General features: G+C 55.8%; 2 protein-coding genes across 3 annotated transcripts; one reads left to right on the forward strand and one right to left on the reverse strand.

Moving 5' to 3' along the window:
- LURAP1 (leucine rich adaptor protein 1) lies at window positions 43-4,516 on the forward strand. 2 transcript variants are annotated; one of them, XM_021405407.1, is made up of 2 exons: window positions 43-290; window positions 2,814-4,516. In XM_021405407.1, the coding sequence occupies exons 1-2, from the start codon at window positions 96-98 to the stop codon at window positions 3,453-3,455; spliced, it is 837 nt and encodes a 278-aa protein (XP_021261082.1). In that variant the 5' UTR covers window positions 43-95; the 3' UTR covers window positions 3,456-4,516. The 2 variants fall into 2 exon arrangements, with proteins under 2 accessions (XP_021261082.1, XP_021261081.1); XM_021405406.1 differs by lacking the exon at window positions 43-290 and adding an exon at window positions 1,844-2,438.
- On the reverse strand, window positions 8,472-16,440 carry LOC110402825. The gene is made up of 3 exons (XM_021405334.1): window positions 16,182-16,440; window positions 15,075-16,090; window positions 8,472-8,927 (listed from the first exon to the last, which is right to left on the reverse strand). Exons 2-3 carry the CDS (start codon window positions 15,550-15,552, stop codon window positions 8,752-8,754), a joined length of 654 nt encoding a protein of 217 aa, XP_021261009.1. The 5' UTR covers window positions 15,553-16,090; window positions 16,182-16,440; the 3' UTR covers window positions 8,472-8,751.

The raw sequence follows: 16,451 nt of genomic DNA on the forward strand, positions 1-16,451 counted from the left end.
AGGCGGGGGGCGTGGCCAAGAGCCAGGGGGCGTGGCCGGGGTGACAGCGCCACCGCCTCCGCCCCTCGCGGTGCCGCCGCCGCCGCCCCACCCGCATGGAGGGCGGTGGGGATGCGCTGCCCGCGGACCTGCGGGAGTTGGCGGGCAAGGTGGGCCGCCGGCCGCCCGCCGGGCTGCTTCGGGGGCTCCGCGCCGAGCCCGCCCCCGCCCCGCCGTCCCCGCTGCCGGCTCCGGTTCGCGGCGGCCGCCCGCCGATCGCCGATCGCCTCCGTGCGCTCCGCTTGGAGCTGGTGAGTGCCGGGGCCCGGAGCGTGCCAGGGCTGGGGGCACGGGGCTGTCCCGGGGCTCGCTGTGCCCCGGGGCAGCGGATCTCCGCTTTGCCGCTCGCCCCCGGGAGCCGCGGGGCGCTCCGTTCCCACGCACGGGCACCGAACGCGGCGTTTCCATAGGGAAACGGCCTCACTGCAGCTGCGGGAGCGCTGCCGCGGGACGATGGGGTGGGAGCCCGTCCTTGCCCGTTGGGTGTCCCCGTGTCGCCTCCATCCCCGCTTCCCGGCTGCACTCTGACCGCGGGAGGAAGGTGCGGATCTCGGGCTGCTGGGAGGAGGAGGAGGAGGGAGAGGAGGAGGAAGGCCGCCTGCCCCGCACCTTGAGGCCCTGACTTTAAATTATGGCCGAATGTTGGGGCTAAAATCCCATTAGGACTCGAAGTGTGGCACGGCACCGAACCCGGCTCCGCGCAATCCCGTTCCCGCAGCAGCACTTCGCCCCGCGTGGGCGGCGCGGGGAGGGGACAGCGCGTTCCCACTCGCTTTCCCTGACCCGGGGAGGATATCGTGTCCCTGGGGGCAAATTCCTCTCTGCAGGAAGGAGGGAAGCGGGAATGGGGCGGGGGAATGGATCCTGCCCCCGTGCAGGGCAAAGAGCCTTTCGTGCCCTTGGGGACTGAGCGGCGATGGAGGGGATGGGCAGAGGTGTTGTGAAGATGGAAATCCCGACTCCAGCTTTGTCCCCGGACACTTTGGATCATTTTTCACCTCATTACACAGAAGCTGGCAGTCTCCAAGGGAAATAAAATGCCAGTGGGTTTCTTGGGTAGAAAGCAGGGATAGGAGACGTGGCACCAGGAGGATGGGGTGGAACAGGGAAACTGAGGCACGGTGCGGTGCAGTGTGAGAGCAGGGAGCCCTGGTGGGTTGCCTTGGGAAAGATGCTGTGAAGGATGCATTGTGGGGAGGAAATGTGCAAATGACACTTTCCAGCAAAGGGAACCAGTGTTCCCATTGGCACCCAGCCCCTAACATCTGACCCCAGAGCCTTGCTCCTTCCCTGCCCTCTGGCAGCACTGCTGCATGTGCTGGGGAAAAATGGCACTGCTCAGGGCCTGGGGACAATGTCGGGAGGTCCCAGACTCCCTCCTTGCCAGGGCCAATGTTTTGGCGGAGCACGCGGAGAAGCCTGCAGAAGCAGTTTGTGAAATAACTTGCCTAGAAAGGAAGTTTCTGCAGCTCAGAGCTGGCTGCTGCCCCATTCTGGGCTGTCAGCAGCTCTCCCATCTCTTCTTTCTTTCAGTCCAGCCTGGTGGCTTTGGGGAGGGTCAAGGAGGTTTGTTTTCAGATCCCTGCAAGTGTCTGCCCGTTTTCTCTGCACCCTCTGACTCTGAGAGGCGTCCTGTGCCGAGACCTTGACAGAACTTTCCCAGGCTCCATCCTCCTCCCAGTGGCCTTGTCCTGGTGCCAGCTGTGAGATGGAGATGGAGCTCCCCAGAGACCTGTTGAAGGGATGCTGTGGTTTCCCATTGGGCTTGGCCAGAGGGATGCTCAGGGCTGCGTCCTGTGAGCTCCCAAAGCATGAGTGCTGCATGCATCTCAGGTTGTGTTTGGAGATATGGTGCCCACAGCAGCCAGCGGGCTGTCCCCTCATCTCCCCTCACCTGTACCTGTCCCACTGTGCATTTTTTTCTCTCTCCCCCCACTGCCCTTTTGTTCCCTTTCCTAGTGAAATATTTTCCTCCTGTGCAGGGGAAATCCAGTGGCTTTCGGCGGCGAGCATCATACAGACAGGAATGTCTTGGCACGCTGAGCTTTCCATTAGGAAAACAGATGTTTGTGCAGCAGCTGCGGTTCTGCAGAGAGCTTCCCCCAGCCTTGCAGTGCAAGAACTAGCTGTGCAGGGAGGGAATGGTGATGAGGACCCCAGCCCCTGTCCAAGATTGCTCCAGGATGGACTCAAGCAAAGGGCACGATGGGCAGGCACTTTGTGCCACCTTTGTTTTTCCTCACCTTCCAAAAAGGCCGGGAGCTCTGGGAGTGATTGGGGTCTCAGGCTCCAAAGCCTTCCGTGATGTTGCCACCAGGATCAGAACCCTCATTTGTCCTGTGGAGGAAAGTGAATGTATGGAGATCTTGAACCACTCAGGAAGTGCCCACACTACAGAGGTGGGACTGGTCCTTACCATGGGGGTTGTCCTACTGCATCCCTGCTCAATGCCACCAGGGTCTGGGAGTATCTGGGCTCAGATCTGGACCCAGTGCCTGCAACTATCCCCTTGTCCCTGTACCCGTGGGGGTGGCTATGGATGGGGATGGCTGTGTGAGTGCTTTAAGTCTCTGGTGGTGTTGCCTGCAAGTCTCAGATAGGATTCCTGGAAGGGGACATGTGGTTCCAAGTAGGAACCTGGAGCTGGAGGTGGGCAGCACGTCCCCAGGTCCTTGCATTGCCCCTTCTTCATAGAGCTGAGACTTGGGGTTCTCCAGGGATGGATGGCACAGCACATCCGTCCTGCTGAGCCGTGCTCTCTGTCTCCCCACCAGGCATACCTGCGTGCGGTGGACGTGAAGATCCTACAGCAGCTGGTGGCAGTCAACGAGGGCATCGAGGCAGTGAAATGGCTGCTGGAGGAGAAGAGCACGCTGACCAGCCGCTGCAGCAGCCTGGCCAGCAGCCAGTACAGCCTGGCAGGCAGCCAGACGGCCTCGCGGCGGGGCAGCTGGGACAGCCTGCAGGACCCCCCCGACAAGCTGGACAGCATCTCCATCGGCAGCTACCTGGACACGCTGGCTGACGACATGGATGAGTATTCCCAAAATGCTGCCGAGCTCCCCAGAGCTCTGGCAAGGGCTGAGCAGGACTGGGGCAGGATGGACCCCGAAAGGGGTTTCACGAAGCAGGAGAAGGGCAGAGCGGAGCACGAGTGGCCCCACGCAGACCTCAGCCCGGACCGGAGCTGCCCAGACCTGCAGCGCTTTGCTAAGGAGCCTCAGGTGGCCAATGGCTACTCAGGCAAAGAGCCCAAATCGGGGCCTGGGGAAAGGCTGGGGAAGGGGAACATGGGTGGGAAGGCTCGGAAAGCCGAGGCCAACTTGGAGAACTGCAAACTCAACAGCGAACTGCACCTGGAGTACGATCCCCACTGGCTCTGGCTGCAGTCTCAGGACGATGTGACATTCTTGTAGCCCATGGCTCTGTGCTCCCCGCACCGCCCGCTCTGCTTCATTGGGCTCTGCTCAGGACTGTGGTGTGGTTGGGAATGGGAGCCACTCCTACACGTCCCATTTGGTGGCACCGCCATGTGCAGTGTGAGCTGTGGGGCAGGGCCATGGGCCGGGCATTCCAACTCAGCACTTCCATTGTCCTTTTCCAGGCAGTGCCCACCAAGGGCAGATGGGGTTGGGAGGAGCTGGGGCTTGGTCAGTGTTCAGTGCTGAAAGCCCTTCCTGGAGGTGAAGGTGTTTGAGATGCCTCTGTGAAGCCACTCAGTGGGACGTGGAGCTCCAGGTTCCCTAAATTTGTTTGAGGACTGTCCCACCACGTGACCAAGCCCTGTGTGGTGGGGTGGCCCAAGACACGTGGCTCCTCCGCTGATGTGGATCTGCAGCCTGGAGATGTCCTCTCTGCCCTGTGAGCCTTGGCTTCTCGCTGTGCCTTTGACTGCCTGGCCTCTATGCACTCAGCACCCCGGCTTGCAGAGCATGGCTTGCACTGAGCTGTATGCTTGCTTGGGCAGCATCTGCGCCCTTTTTGGGATGTTGCAGGGAAGGATACTGGCATTCCACAGCTTCAAGGAAGGGTTCTTCCATGCACACGGAGAACTGAATCCTGGCTCTGCCTTTCTTGGAGTGGTGCAAGTTGGTTCAGCACCCCCTGGAGCCAATGGGAAACCAACACCTTCCTGGAGTGGCTGCAGGGTGAGATCAACGTGGCCAGGAGGGCAGTTGGGTGCACCCTGGCTGCACGTGCACTTCCCTGCATTGGTGGCCAAGAGCAGGACAGTGTCCAAATTATGGGAGGTGGCATCTGCTAAGGACTCAGGGGCATCCCAAGTCCAAACAGTCCCATCTGCCTGCCAGCAGCTCATGGCTTCATGCACGGCCACCAGAGCCACTGTGTCCCCAAGGCTTTGCTTCTAGCTCTGCATGAGAGTCCCCAGGGGGACAGGGTAAGTCCTCCAGCGCTGCTAAAATTGCTGTCAGCAACAATAGCTGTGGCTTAATAAATGGTAACTTTTCTCCAAGGCCACACTGTCGGTGCTTTGTTGGGCCTGCAGGGGATTAGGGGCAGGAGGGAGCTGGAGCTGCTACCCCTGAGAACATCAGCCTGTCCAATGTGAGCACAAGCCACTGATCCAGACTCTTTAGCAAGGTCTGTTGTGATAGGACAAGAGGAAGTGGTTTCAAACTAAAAGAAGGGAGATTTAGACTGGATATAAGGAAGAGGTTTTTTACAGTAAGGACAGAGAAGCACTGGCACAGGTTGCTCAGAGAGGTGGTGGGTGCCCCATCCCTGGAGACACTCAAGGTCAGGCTGGATTAGGCTCTGAGCACCTTGTCGAGCTGTAGGTCCCTGTTCATTGCAGGGAGTTGGACCAGGTGACCTTTAAGAGACCTATCCAACTCAAATGATCCTATGATACATTGACCTTGGCATCTGCTCAACCCTGAGCTCTTGAAGCCAGCAGTACTGGGCAGGGTTTCCCCATGTTCTTCTGGGTTTAGGTAAAAAATTAAACAAAAAGAGGAAAACCCTTAGAAGTAAAATGTCCAGCCTCTTCTTCAGCCCAGCTTTTCTATCCCTATAGGCTGCCCAGAGAAGCTGTGGGTGCCCCATCCCTGGAGGTGCTCAAGGCCAGGCTGGATGGGCCCCTGGGCAGTCTGGTCTCATGGAGGGAAACCAGCCCATGGCAGGGGGTTGGAACTGGATGGGTTTTAAGGTCCCTTCCAACCCAACCATTCTATGGTTCTATGCCCCCAGAATAGGACATCCCCTGAAATCCAGACCTTGGAGCTGGAACTGGGGAGATGAGAGCCATTGTGCCCCGGAGCTTCCGTGGGGAAATGTGCTGGGGGATGTCTGTCTGCTGGTGGATGGTTTAGGGTTAGCAATGGATGCAGAGCTGCTGCCCTTGCTGTGTCATGGGACTGCTGAGCGCTGGGAGTGGGCAGGAAAACAAGCAGATAAAGCGGTGGAGCAGTGCCAGAAAACGCCCACTGCTGTTACAACAACACTGCCTGCCAATTCTTCCTCTTAGATATACACAGAGATTAGGCCGTCTTAACGAGGCAGTAAAACACTTCAATAACTGGCAAGGGGAGCTATTGGAAAGTCCCCTGGGCTCTCCCCTCCCTGCATGCCCTAAAAGGGCCTGTCCCTGGAGTGCTGCAGCCATATAATAGCTTCTATCAAACCACCTTTTCCCAGGGAGGGGGAGAGCTCTGTGCCAGGTCCTATGTCCATGTTCTCGATCCCCGTGCTCGTACTCCCCTTTTGCTCCTCTGGGGGTTATGCACCAGATGTGCCACCTTCTTCTCTTCTGTGACCCATTGCTTAGGAAATGTCCCCCTGTGTCCCCGGGGACACCTCACTGTCACCCCAGGGGTGACACCACTGCTCTCCCCACTGGGGATCACGCTGTCAGTGTCTTCTGCCCACCAGCCCTGCTCAGGTCTCTCTTGGGGTGAGGAGAAAGAAAAATCAGAATCGCTCTTCTGAAAAATTAATCTGCTTTTATCGTCTTAGCCCAGCCTGACCTCACAGAACCCCTCTGTTGTTTTTTCCATGGGGTGTTTAGAGGGAAATTTACAGTAAACACTTTGCAAAGAGGCAAAGGGAGATAAGGACTGGATTGTCAGCAGGGAAAAATTGGCACAGCGAGCTCTCCATGGCCACTGGCAGGATTTCCCATGCTGCCCTGCTCCTGGGAGCCGGAGAAAAGGGCGTCATCATGAGCAGCACAAGGTCTCAGAAACAACCAAAGATTAAAACACATTGGGTGCTGCTGACAGCCCCCAGCCTGGAGACTTTTGGCTGGAGGGGAGAACTGAGCTGCTTTTGGGAGAGATGGTGTGGTAGCCGGGGGGCTGGGGAGGGACTGATCTGTGCCATACCCAGGGAAATTGGGGTGTCAAGTCCCCCTGCCCACCCAGAGCCCGTGTCCCTGTTCTGCATCGTCACCCCTTGTGGTGATTCTGGGTATGTCCCCTGCATGAGGCCACTGATACGCCTCTCCCAGTCACCCTCTGGCACCACCTGGAGTCTCTTGCTGCCCCATTTCATGCCCTTCATCCTCAGGGCCTGAGCCCAGGTGCTCTTGCAGTGCTGGCACGGGACGTGCAGTGGGGAGCCCACAGGTGACCACAGCATAACCCCAGTCCCACCTCCCATGGTGGCATTTTGGGACTGGTGGTTGATTTTGGCCAAATAAAATAACCAAAGGTCAGATCTTGGTATTGTATCCAGATGTGCAGTGTGGAGCTCCACCAGCACCTAAAGCTCGTGGGCAAAGGGCACAGTTCCCCTGCCCAGTTTCCCTCTTAGTACAGGAGGGATTAGGAAGGAAGGAACTCACCACCCTCAACCAGCCCCTAGACATTTTGCTCATCCCATGCACATCTCTGTACTGGGAACCACGGGGCTTTGAAGCCATTTTTGCGTTTGGGAACCTCCCAGTTGTGGAGCTGTGCTTCGGGCAGAAGGAGCACGCGGTGTGAGCAGTGTGGATTACGGCTGCTATAAAAAGTGCTGGCACCTCTCACACCACTCCCTAAGGTGCTTAGGGGAGGAAAGCGGGACTTAGGGAGCTGTGCTGAGGCCCTTCCCAGCCTCTAGGAAGCCTGGATTGGAAAGTGCTGCTTTCTTGGGGAGATGTTTTCAGCCAAAAGCCGTGCACAGCTCCAGGCTGCCCCAGGTGCCCCCCTTCAGCACATGGAGAGGATCTCTGCTTCACCAAACCTGCACCTGTGGGGGCTCTGTGGGTTGGACATGGCATCACCAGGAGCTGTGGAGCTCTGCACATCTCTCCTGCCATCAGTTGCTCGCGATGCGATGGTTCGTGCTCCGTGCTCTTGCAGTACCGCTTTGCAGCCGTGCCACACTGCAGGATGAGCCCTTCCTTTTTCTCCTCCACCACATTTTGGGATCTCAGCCCCGTCTTGCTGCCCTGCGACGTTCACACGGAGGGGTCCCGGCTGCAGGAAGCCCGGGAGGAGCGGCCACAGGAGGGAGCCGTGTCCCTTCCAGGACAGCGGGTGATAGAGGGACGCTGTCGCTGAGAACCCTGGACAACACGATGCTCAGCCCCAGATACTGAATAGGCAGGGGAATGAGGAGACCTGCAACCCCAGGAAAGCTCCTGCCCCCCAGGAACTGAGATCCTCCCGAGTTTCCCCAATTCCATTGCTGCAGCCCTGCTCCCAGGGTCCAACAGTGCAGGCATCACCCGTGGCCCCCCAAAGCCTTCCTCCAGCTCAATGCAGCGGGCCAGAGAAAGGAGATGCTGTGACAGTGCAGCTTCAGTGGTGGGACCAGCATAGGTGCCCTCACTTCACCAGCCAGGGACACACACATATACACAGAGAATTAATGGGGACTCATGTCATCCTCTGGCTCCACATGACCATACAGTACTGCTCCCCATCTCCCCTGGCATTCCCCATTGCAGCACTGCTCCCTCTGAGCCACAGCCCCATGAAGTGCTTTTGGGAGGCAGATGATGCTCCAGCCCCTGCTACATGTACCTGGGGCTGGGCCAATTACTTCTGCCCGGAATCAGCCCCTCTGGCCTTTTTTGAATTTGGAAAAGATGTAGAGATGTGCTGTGCAGAGAAATGGTGGATCCTGGCTTCAAACATCACACGTGAAGCTGTGGTGGTCCCAGTGCACGCCTGGGGAGTCAACTGGCTTGGAGGTGACAAAGGGAACCCAAAGGGGATGAGCCTGGGATGCAGATAAATGGGGACTCCTTCTCTCAGAAAGCTGTGTTTGCTACAGATGGGTCCCTGCTCTCTCCTCCAGCATCATCCCTCCAGTAGCATGGGTGTGCTGGGAGGTGCGCTCCTGCAAAGGGAGGTTTGTAGGGACACCTGTGTTTCTTGTACATCCCCCTTGCCTCCCCGCTTTGCCCTTCCCACTGCCCCATTCCCATGATGCGGGACAGCCGCACACCAAAGGACCACCCTTCTCCTCTCCACCTCGCCTCTGTTTGCTTGCTGTATTTCTCCATTTGCTTTTTTGCTATTCACGAGGAAAAAAGGGAGGTGATGGACCCGCAGGTCTGACGAGCCCGTGGCCCTGGCAATGTCCTCCAAGGGTGGAGGGCTCTGCTCCGCGGGCTCTGCCCATCCCACAGCCCCTTCCCTTTGCCCCCATCCCTGCAGCGCCAGTTGCTCAGCAGCGGACAGTCCTCTGTCAGCGGTGAGAGGTGAACAAGGAGACTTCCCCCAGTCCTTCCCCGCCGTGCCCATCCTGTCATGCTCCTCACGTCTGCTGCGGCAGGTGGCAGGTCTCGCCGATGGCGATGACCACGTCCTGGGGCTGGCGGTCGCGGTGGCGCGGCACCTCGGGCATCTCGCTCATCTCGTTGACGCTGTTGGTGATGCAGTTGACGTCGCTTTTGTTGCTGTTGTCATCTGGGTTGGGGCCGAAGATCCAATCTGGGAGAGGAGAAGGAAAAAATACAGTTATCGCTGGTAGTTCCCAGATCCAAAACTCAGATGGAAAATCCTCCATTCCCATCCTCCACTGCATCTTGTGCTCTGAGTATGAGGTCCCAGGAGGGTCTCTTGCCTTCTCTATCCCCATCCCCACCCCTGTCCCATCCCCACCACTCCATCCTGTCACGCCAGTGCTGTGCCACAGCCTGTGCTTTTCCCCCTCTTCTTTTTCCCATTTCTCAGGCTGCTGCTTTCTGAAGGCCCTCCTGGCTCAGGCAAATGAAATCATGCTGCTAATCCTGAAAATTAAAATTAAGTGTCTCTGAAGCGAAGCTCGCATCTGGGCTCTCCGGCACAAGCAAGCAATGTGTTCTGTGCCACGGCTTTTTGCTGTCAGGAATGGAGGGGACGATTAAGTAACCGTGTGACATCCCAATGCATCTGCTGCTGGAATAAGGAAAAATGGCCTGAGCCAACAGCTGGGGACACATCCACTGTGAGAATGCACTGCAGCCATGTGGGGCTCCTTGGGCTGCCCTCCTTGGGCTGCTCTGGGGACCTGGGAATGAGAAATGAGAAAAGCAATGAGAAAAAATCAAGGTGGGGAAACCCAGGTGAGAGGAGAGGTGTTCCTGGGACTGGAGGCAGTGGAAACCTCTTCAAGTGGTAGAGACCCTCTCTGGGGTGGGTTTTTGGTCTGCAGTGCCTGACCTGACCAAATGGGGGTGGAATGGGATCAACTGTGTCACTGCCATGCAGGGGGAAAGGGAAAAGTCTCCTGGAAGACATCAATTTGATGCAGTTATCATGGAATCATAGAGTCATAGAATATCCCAAGTTGGAAGGGACCCATTAGGACCAAGAGTCCAATTTGCCTGTGACAACTGGGAAATAGGCAGATTCACATGCTATCACCCTGGGCACCATGCTGAGCACAGTGGGGATGCCGGGGGCTGCCTTGGTGGTGGCTGTACCAGGGCACATTTAATTCCTTTTTTTTCTTTTCCTTCCAAGATCTCATTTCCTGGGTCACCGAGGTGGCCAAGTGTTGTGAATGTTGTGAGATGGGAAAGACTCATGGACCTCTGTGCACTTGGTGTTGGACATGGGGCAAAACATGGTATGTTGAGTTTTGGGGCTTTTTGAAGAACTTGTCATGGGGTTTCTCCCCCAAATGTCAACCTCCCCAGATTTTGTCATCTCTGCAATGCAATATTTGACTTTTCTCTCCAGCCTGAACCCAGATGGCCGTGCCATCCCCAGGGGCACAATGCATAGCTTTTGGGGTGCCCATAGGCATCCAGGCTGGTGGTATCCGTTATGCAGCATCCTGGCGTGATGAGGAACCAGAAGGCAATAAAGAGATCACCTCCTACAAATACTATTAAAGCCCTCGGCTTGCTTTTTCCTTGACGTCAGTACTAAAACTCTGGCAGGAGATGGTCCAGCTGGAAAAAGGGGGAATAACCTGGAGGATGCAGAAATATAAGTGATGGGTCTTCACATATCAACTCAGGAGTTGGACTCAATGATCCTTAGGGGTCCATTCCAACTTGGGATATTCTATGATTCTGCGATTCTGCATCCCAGGAACGGTTGGATGAGGGTTGCAGTGTACAGAGGACACAAAGCAATGGGAAGACAAGACAACACCTTTGAGCAAGGGGAGGTGGCAATTGGTGGCCAGGTGAAGAGCCCTTGGGGTTGCGTGCTTGGAGAAGCAAGAGGAGAACATGGCAAGGCAGTGGTAAAGGAAGAAATGCAGAGATGAGTCTCTGGGGAGAGCATCAGGGAGCTCAGAAAAAGCCATTTCCTCAAGAAAATATCACATCTAGGAGGATGCTGTTTGGTTGTGAGGGGTGGCCACTGGCTGTTTCTCAAGTGCGTATGGACTGGATTGTGCGCGCTAATCCCAACCACTGCTTCCCTGGGAATTACTGCTGGAGCCTGCTGGATCTAATTACCTGGTAATCTGCTGGAAGATGTAATTAGGTTGTCATTAGAGGGTATTTACTGCGATGCCTTTATGATTTGACTGTGTTAGTAAGGAGTGAAGTAATTACGCAATTACACTTTATCTGTGGCCATTTATGGCCCATAACTGCAATGTGGTGCCATGTGTGGAAGAAGGGAGGCTTGGAGGGCAGCAAGGCTCCACATGGAACCAGCAGAGGATTTTCTGCCAGCAGGTCGATGGAGATACAGCCATAAAGATGCTGATGCCCTTATCGCCTGCCAGCCCCTGCCGTGCATCCTTGGCAGTGATTGACTGCTCTGGGATGGGATGTGGGGACTGAATCACAGCAGGGGAGAAAATGGGGCCCCCCAGGATGTCCATGCAGCAAGGGAGAGATGAGGGGAGGAATGGATGTCTTTGGGCCCCTTGCAATGAAACTTCCTCTGATGAAGAAGAACCTCTGCAGGGGATTGCGATGAGGATGGGGATGGGATGGGGATGGGATGGGGATAGGGATGGATATGGATAAAGATAGGGATGAGTATGGCACACTGCACCTCACATTGTACTGAAGCATGATCTAGAAACCTCCAGTGCCAAATGCTTCAGGAGGGTTTGTAAGCAGCTCATGGAGGGTGAGGGCAGCCAGGAGCAGATGAACAGTGGTTACCAGCTGAAAGCAGATAAAGCCCTTGGCATCATGATGGGTATTTCTCTCTCCATCTTATAAATCTGACAGAAGGGCAAATGAGCAACATAAAATGGACACAACTGCTACCAAGAGGAGAATGGAATCTTGTTTTGGAGGAATGTGCCAAGAGAACGGATCTAGCTGAGACTTCGATATAGGAGGGATTTGTCTACAGGAGTGAGAATTGCGGTCAGGAAAGGGGCAGAAGGAGCAGTGAAGGGCTGGAATTTAAATGCAGCTCAGTGAGCGAGATGTTCACGCTCCCCGCAGAGCTGGCAACAAGCAGCGGAAGGGGAAATGTGTTAGATGAACCACCAACCTCGTGCTCACACTTTATTTCCCTCAAATGGAGCTGGGTGTGAAAAGAGCTGCTAAAAAAGCCCTTGTTCCAGCAGCAGGAGCAGAAGCACCTCGTGTGAAGCAGGTCCTGACCCACAGGTCTGCAGATATCTCCCAGATTTTTCCACTTCAAAGGGCTTCTCTGCACCAGCACAGCCAGCCCCAAAGGGAAACTGAGGCGGGGGTAGGTTAGCATTGAGATGGGGACACAGAGGGGAGCCTGACATGGTCTATTCTTTTCCAACAACTTTGATAGGCAAATGAATCATCCTCAAAGCAGATCCTGAAAAGGGGACATGAGTCCTCACTGATGGGGCTGACACCATTTGCAGTCCCTGCCTCCCGACACAGCCACGGGATGCAGCATCCAAAGGGCCCTGCAGTTCTGCGTGGGAGCAATTAAAGCAGATCCCAGCTCCCCGCAGGATCACCCAGCAGCTATTTTCAGCAATGATACATTCATGCACAGTTTCTTTGTTCAAGGAGACGGCTTCTTGAAAGAAACCCAAAATGTGGTGGATGGAGATAAGGCTGAAAAATAAAAATACAGCCAATGGGGTGAAAGGGTGAAGAGAAGAAAGACCCCGCTGCAAGGACAGCTCGGGGCTTTGAGCAGCCCCAAAACCAGCAGCCGGCTCTGTCCCACCAGAGCCTGCTCTGCATGGGACCGTTCCAAGGGGGAATTTGGGGAAGGGCTCTGTGGATCAGTGATGTGAGGAGACCTGGGCTGACCTGGGGACACTGTGGAGCATCGGCTCCCACGCAAACAACAGCTCCTTCCCACGTGGGTCCCTTGCAGACAGCCCCGTGCATTCCCCGGGCATCACCCGCGTGAAACATCCCCATGGCAACTGCTTTGTTTTGAGTCAAACTTTTGTTATATTTCTTTTCTAATCCCTCCCCCCCCTCCTTCTTTTACTTTGGGCTTAAAGAAAGGTGATTTGCAGCAAACTGAGGAGGGAGGAGGAAGGGCAGGCTGATTCCCCAGGATTGCAGTAATTAGGTGCTTCCTACGTTGGTGACAGGCTGCTCATCTGCCAAGGCAGCACCTGCTGTCTCCAGCAGCTCTCCGAGTTAAGCCGCTTTCCTAACACTTCATTCCAATTTGTCTTAGCCGGCCCTGAGCTGCACCCAGCATGCAGCCTTCCTCCCACCTCGGGGCGCTCACCTCCATCCTCGCTTGGTGTGGATTTTCGGAAGAACCCCCAGGGCCTTGCTGCTGGGGCTGCTGTTGCCCTCACAGTGATTTTGTCCAGTGCTTATCCTCCATGGGCACTCTGTTGGCCAGGTCTATGGGAAGAGCATCGCTTCTCCACTTGGGACTGCCTGCCCACCAGCTCCAAGCTCTCACTGTGTTCTTAAGAAGCAGCAGCAAAGGGCTCAACTGCCCATTCAGATTCGGCATGGGGAAGGACCAGGGAGCCCTTTGGCCATCCCAAACCTCAGTGCTCACTGTACACAGTCCCCGTGAGCTGTGCCCTACAGGCAGGTACTGGGGAGTCAAAATCCTCTCCGCCGTCTCTGAGGGAATGTTTAAAGCAGTGATTAACTATTCATACTTTAATCTCTCTGAAACAGGCTCCAGCCCTTTGGCATCTTATTTCCATCTGTCTCTGTATCCTTCTAAATATGATTAGCACAGAAACGCTGATAGCGGAGGTTTGAGCTGCTGCTGAGCGTATAAATCCGGTCATTGTGTTTGAGCAGCTAATAGAGCAGCTTCTTATTTACTGCCCCAGTCCTTCCTCCCTGTCCCTGGAGTCATTTGGAGCACGCTCATTGGAATGCAGCCCTCTCTGCACAGGTTGGAGTCGGGCTTGGAAGGAGGGGACCATCCAGCATGAGAAGGGCTGATCCTGGAGAGACACAACGTACTGCTCCTGTGCCCACTCAGCCCTGGGATGGCCCTGGAGCATCCAAAGGAAATCGCTCTGCGAGGGGCTTTGCAGAGAACAGAGTTCAACAGAGTGCACCTCGTGGGCTGGGGACAGCACATAGGGTGCTGGGCTGACCCAGTCCTGGGGCGTATTTATAGGTGCTGTCGCTGCTGCCCACCTCTGTTGGGAAGGCAACACTAAGTCAGATGAGCACCAGAACCAGGAAACACTACAACACCAGCAAGCTACTGATTAAGTGTTAGATTTAACACTTGAAAGCTGTTTCTGTTCCCCCAGCTGGGGTGAGGGCAGCCCCCAGCAGCAGCTCCATGCCCTCGTCATAGCTGAGCCTCACGTGAGCCCCTGACCCCCTTGCTGGGGCTTTGTCCCCTTCTTGTCCCCTACACCTGGGGACTCCCTGCCCCAGGGACTTTGAAAAAGGAAAACAAAGGGGAGTAAGGGGAAATAAAGGGGATATGTGAATGACTAGCTAAACAAATTTTGGGGCAAAACCCAAGAGTACTGGTGAGGGCTCACCATGACCGGCCAAGTACAGCTGCCTTCCCACAGTGGCAGCAGCCAGCAGTGTCCAGCTCGTATGGCTGATGCCAAGAGACCTCGTGCATCAGCAACAGGAGGATGCAAAGCAGCTGGGAGGTCACATCTCATAGCAGTATGCACTCTTTCTACCCTCATTTCACAGAGTTGTTGCAGTGGCCCCAGATGTTGCAATTGCTGTGCTGGGTGCTGTGTAAGGCAGCAAGGTGGCTGAGCTGTGTTTCCTAGGAGGTTTGCTGGTGTCTAATAACTGGGGATTTGCACTAGATGACCTTTAAGGGTCCCTTCCAACTCAAATGATTTGGTGATTCTATGACAATAAGGTGCTAAGCTGATAATGCAGGTTTTCTTGTTGGGTTGCTATCCTGTGCTCAGGTGTCTGTTGCCATGAAACTTTTTGTGTCAGAGACCTTTAATCCAAGCTCAGACGAAGCTGGCAAATGGGTTTTAAAAGCATTTGGCAGCACAGACGTATGCACACACACATTTATACACATGCACACGCACGCACAAGCCTCACTTCTTTAGAAAGGGGCTAAGCCCAAGGATTTCCTCTGGAAAGCTGATCAGTGTACAGCTCAGTACGGAGAACCCAGTGCACGGGTTACATTCACACACGAAAATACAAAGGGGTCAGGGCTTGGTCTAACACTCACCCACACCCAAGGAAATGGTCCCGAGGATCTTTCTGAGCACATGCAGGAAGGCATGATGCCTACACTCACCTATAAAGTCATGAATGAGGTCCTTGATGAGGTGCCCAACGATGGCGTACGCCACCGCCACCACCACCAGGGCTGCCATGAGGAGGTACAGGACAGCCTTGGGCAGAGGGATGGCGTCGCGAGGAGGGGGTTTGTACTCCTTGTACAGCTGGTCATTGTCAGAGTAAGAGTACTGAAACAAGTGGTCTAGGCCGGCTGTGAAGTTGCTGGAGTTCATGGGCTGGCTGTTGGCCAGGTAGCTGTCCTGCTCAGGGTCCTGCAGGACGTTCACCACTGAGCTGGTGGTGGCCTCCACTTGCTGCACCAAGTTCAGGGTTTTGTTCACGCTGGGGAGGATCTGGGAGAGGAAAGTGCTCCAATCTTTGATGGCACTGATGTTGCAAATGAGCATAGTTGCAATGGGGACAGAGATCTCCAAGCCCAAGAGATGTAAAAGGGAGAGAAATAGGCAAAAACTGCTGTGCTTACACCGAACCATATACTTCAGGCAGAGAAAGTCTTGCTGGGGTGGGTTTCTCAGTATCAAATTCTTACATGATCCAGTTGGGTTCCATCTGTGGTACCGCGGTCCTCACTGCTGGACATGCATGCAGCAAACCCCTATGGGCATGGAGTCCCTCGGGAAAAAGTAGATGCTGGGATGAATTGAAGCAACATCATTTCCATCTCTCAGCCACCTCTCCCCGGTGCCACTTGCCGATGAAAAGCAGAGAGCCACGATCCTCTCGGTATTTTCAGTCATCTGGAAAAGAAAGACGAATTGCCCTTCCCCAGCTCCTTACACAGGTGACTGTCCTTGGCGAGAGAGGAACCCCCCAGTGTTGCTCCGGCTCCGGGTGCTGCAGCGCTGGGTGCGCAGTGACACGCTGTGACCGTCCCCAAAGTGTTTACGGAGGAGAAATGGATCTTCCTCAGTGCCAAAGTTCAGCTGCTCCCCGTGCACTCTGGAGGTGCACAGCTCCCGGCCCCAGCAGCAGCAGCAGCAGCAATTTCTGCCCACGTCTCCCGATCGATGCCTTCAAAAACAAAATCCCGGAAAAAAAAAAAATTAAAAACAGGAACCCAGAGCCCCGTGCTGTCCGGAAGGCACCAAGCGTCGGCTTTTACCTTGGGGACTTCTGCGAGGGAGCGGCTCTGCGATGCTCCGCCTGGCTTAATGCCGTGCTCCCTGCGGAGCTCCCTGCGCGCTCTGCGTGGGTGCCCCCGTCCCGCGCGGCCCCGTGCTTCGGCGGAGTTAATCCCCAGCGCTGTGCCCGGCTCGGGCTCCCGGCTGGAGGAGAAGACGCGGCGACGAGGGCGCGCGTGGGCGCGGGTGCACGCGTGGGCGCGGGGCCGGCGGCAACTCGGGATGTCCCGGTGCCCCCCGGCCCGGGGCCG

The sequence above is a fragment of the Numida meleagris genome, chromosome 7 (genome assembly GCF_002078875.1).
Source record: "Numida meleagris isolate 19003 breed g44 Domestic line chromosome 7, NumMel1.0, whole genome shotgun sequence".
NCBI lineage: Eukaryota > Metazoa > Chordata > Aves > Galliformes > Numididae > Numida > Numida meleagris.

Coding starts and splice junctions, on each gene's coding strand:
- LURAP1 (XM_021405406.1), top strand. CDS start 2,181: ATGGTGATGAGGACCCCAGCCCCTGTCCAAGATTGCTCCAGGATGGAC. Junction 2,439..2,813: donor GAAGTGCCCACACTACAGAG/GTGGGACTGGTC, acceptor TCTCCCCACCAG/GCATACCTGCGTGCGGTGGA.
- LOC110402825 (XM_021405334.1), bottom strand. CDS start 15,552: ATGGTTCGGTGTAAGCACAGCAGTTTTTGCCTATTTCTCTCCCTTTTA. Junction 8,928..15,074: donor CCTCATTCATGACTTTATAG/GTGAGTGTAGGC, acceptor CTCCTCTCCCAG/ATTGGATCTTCGGCCCCAAC.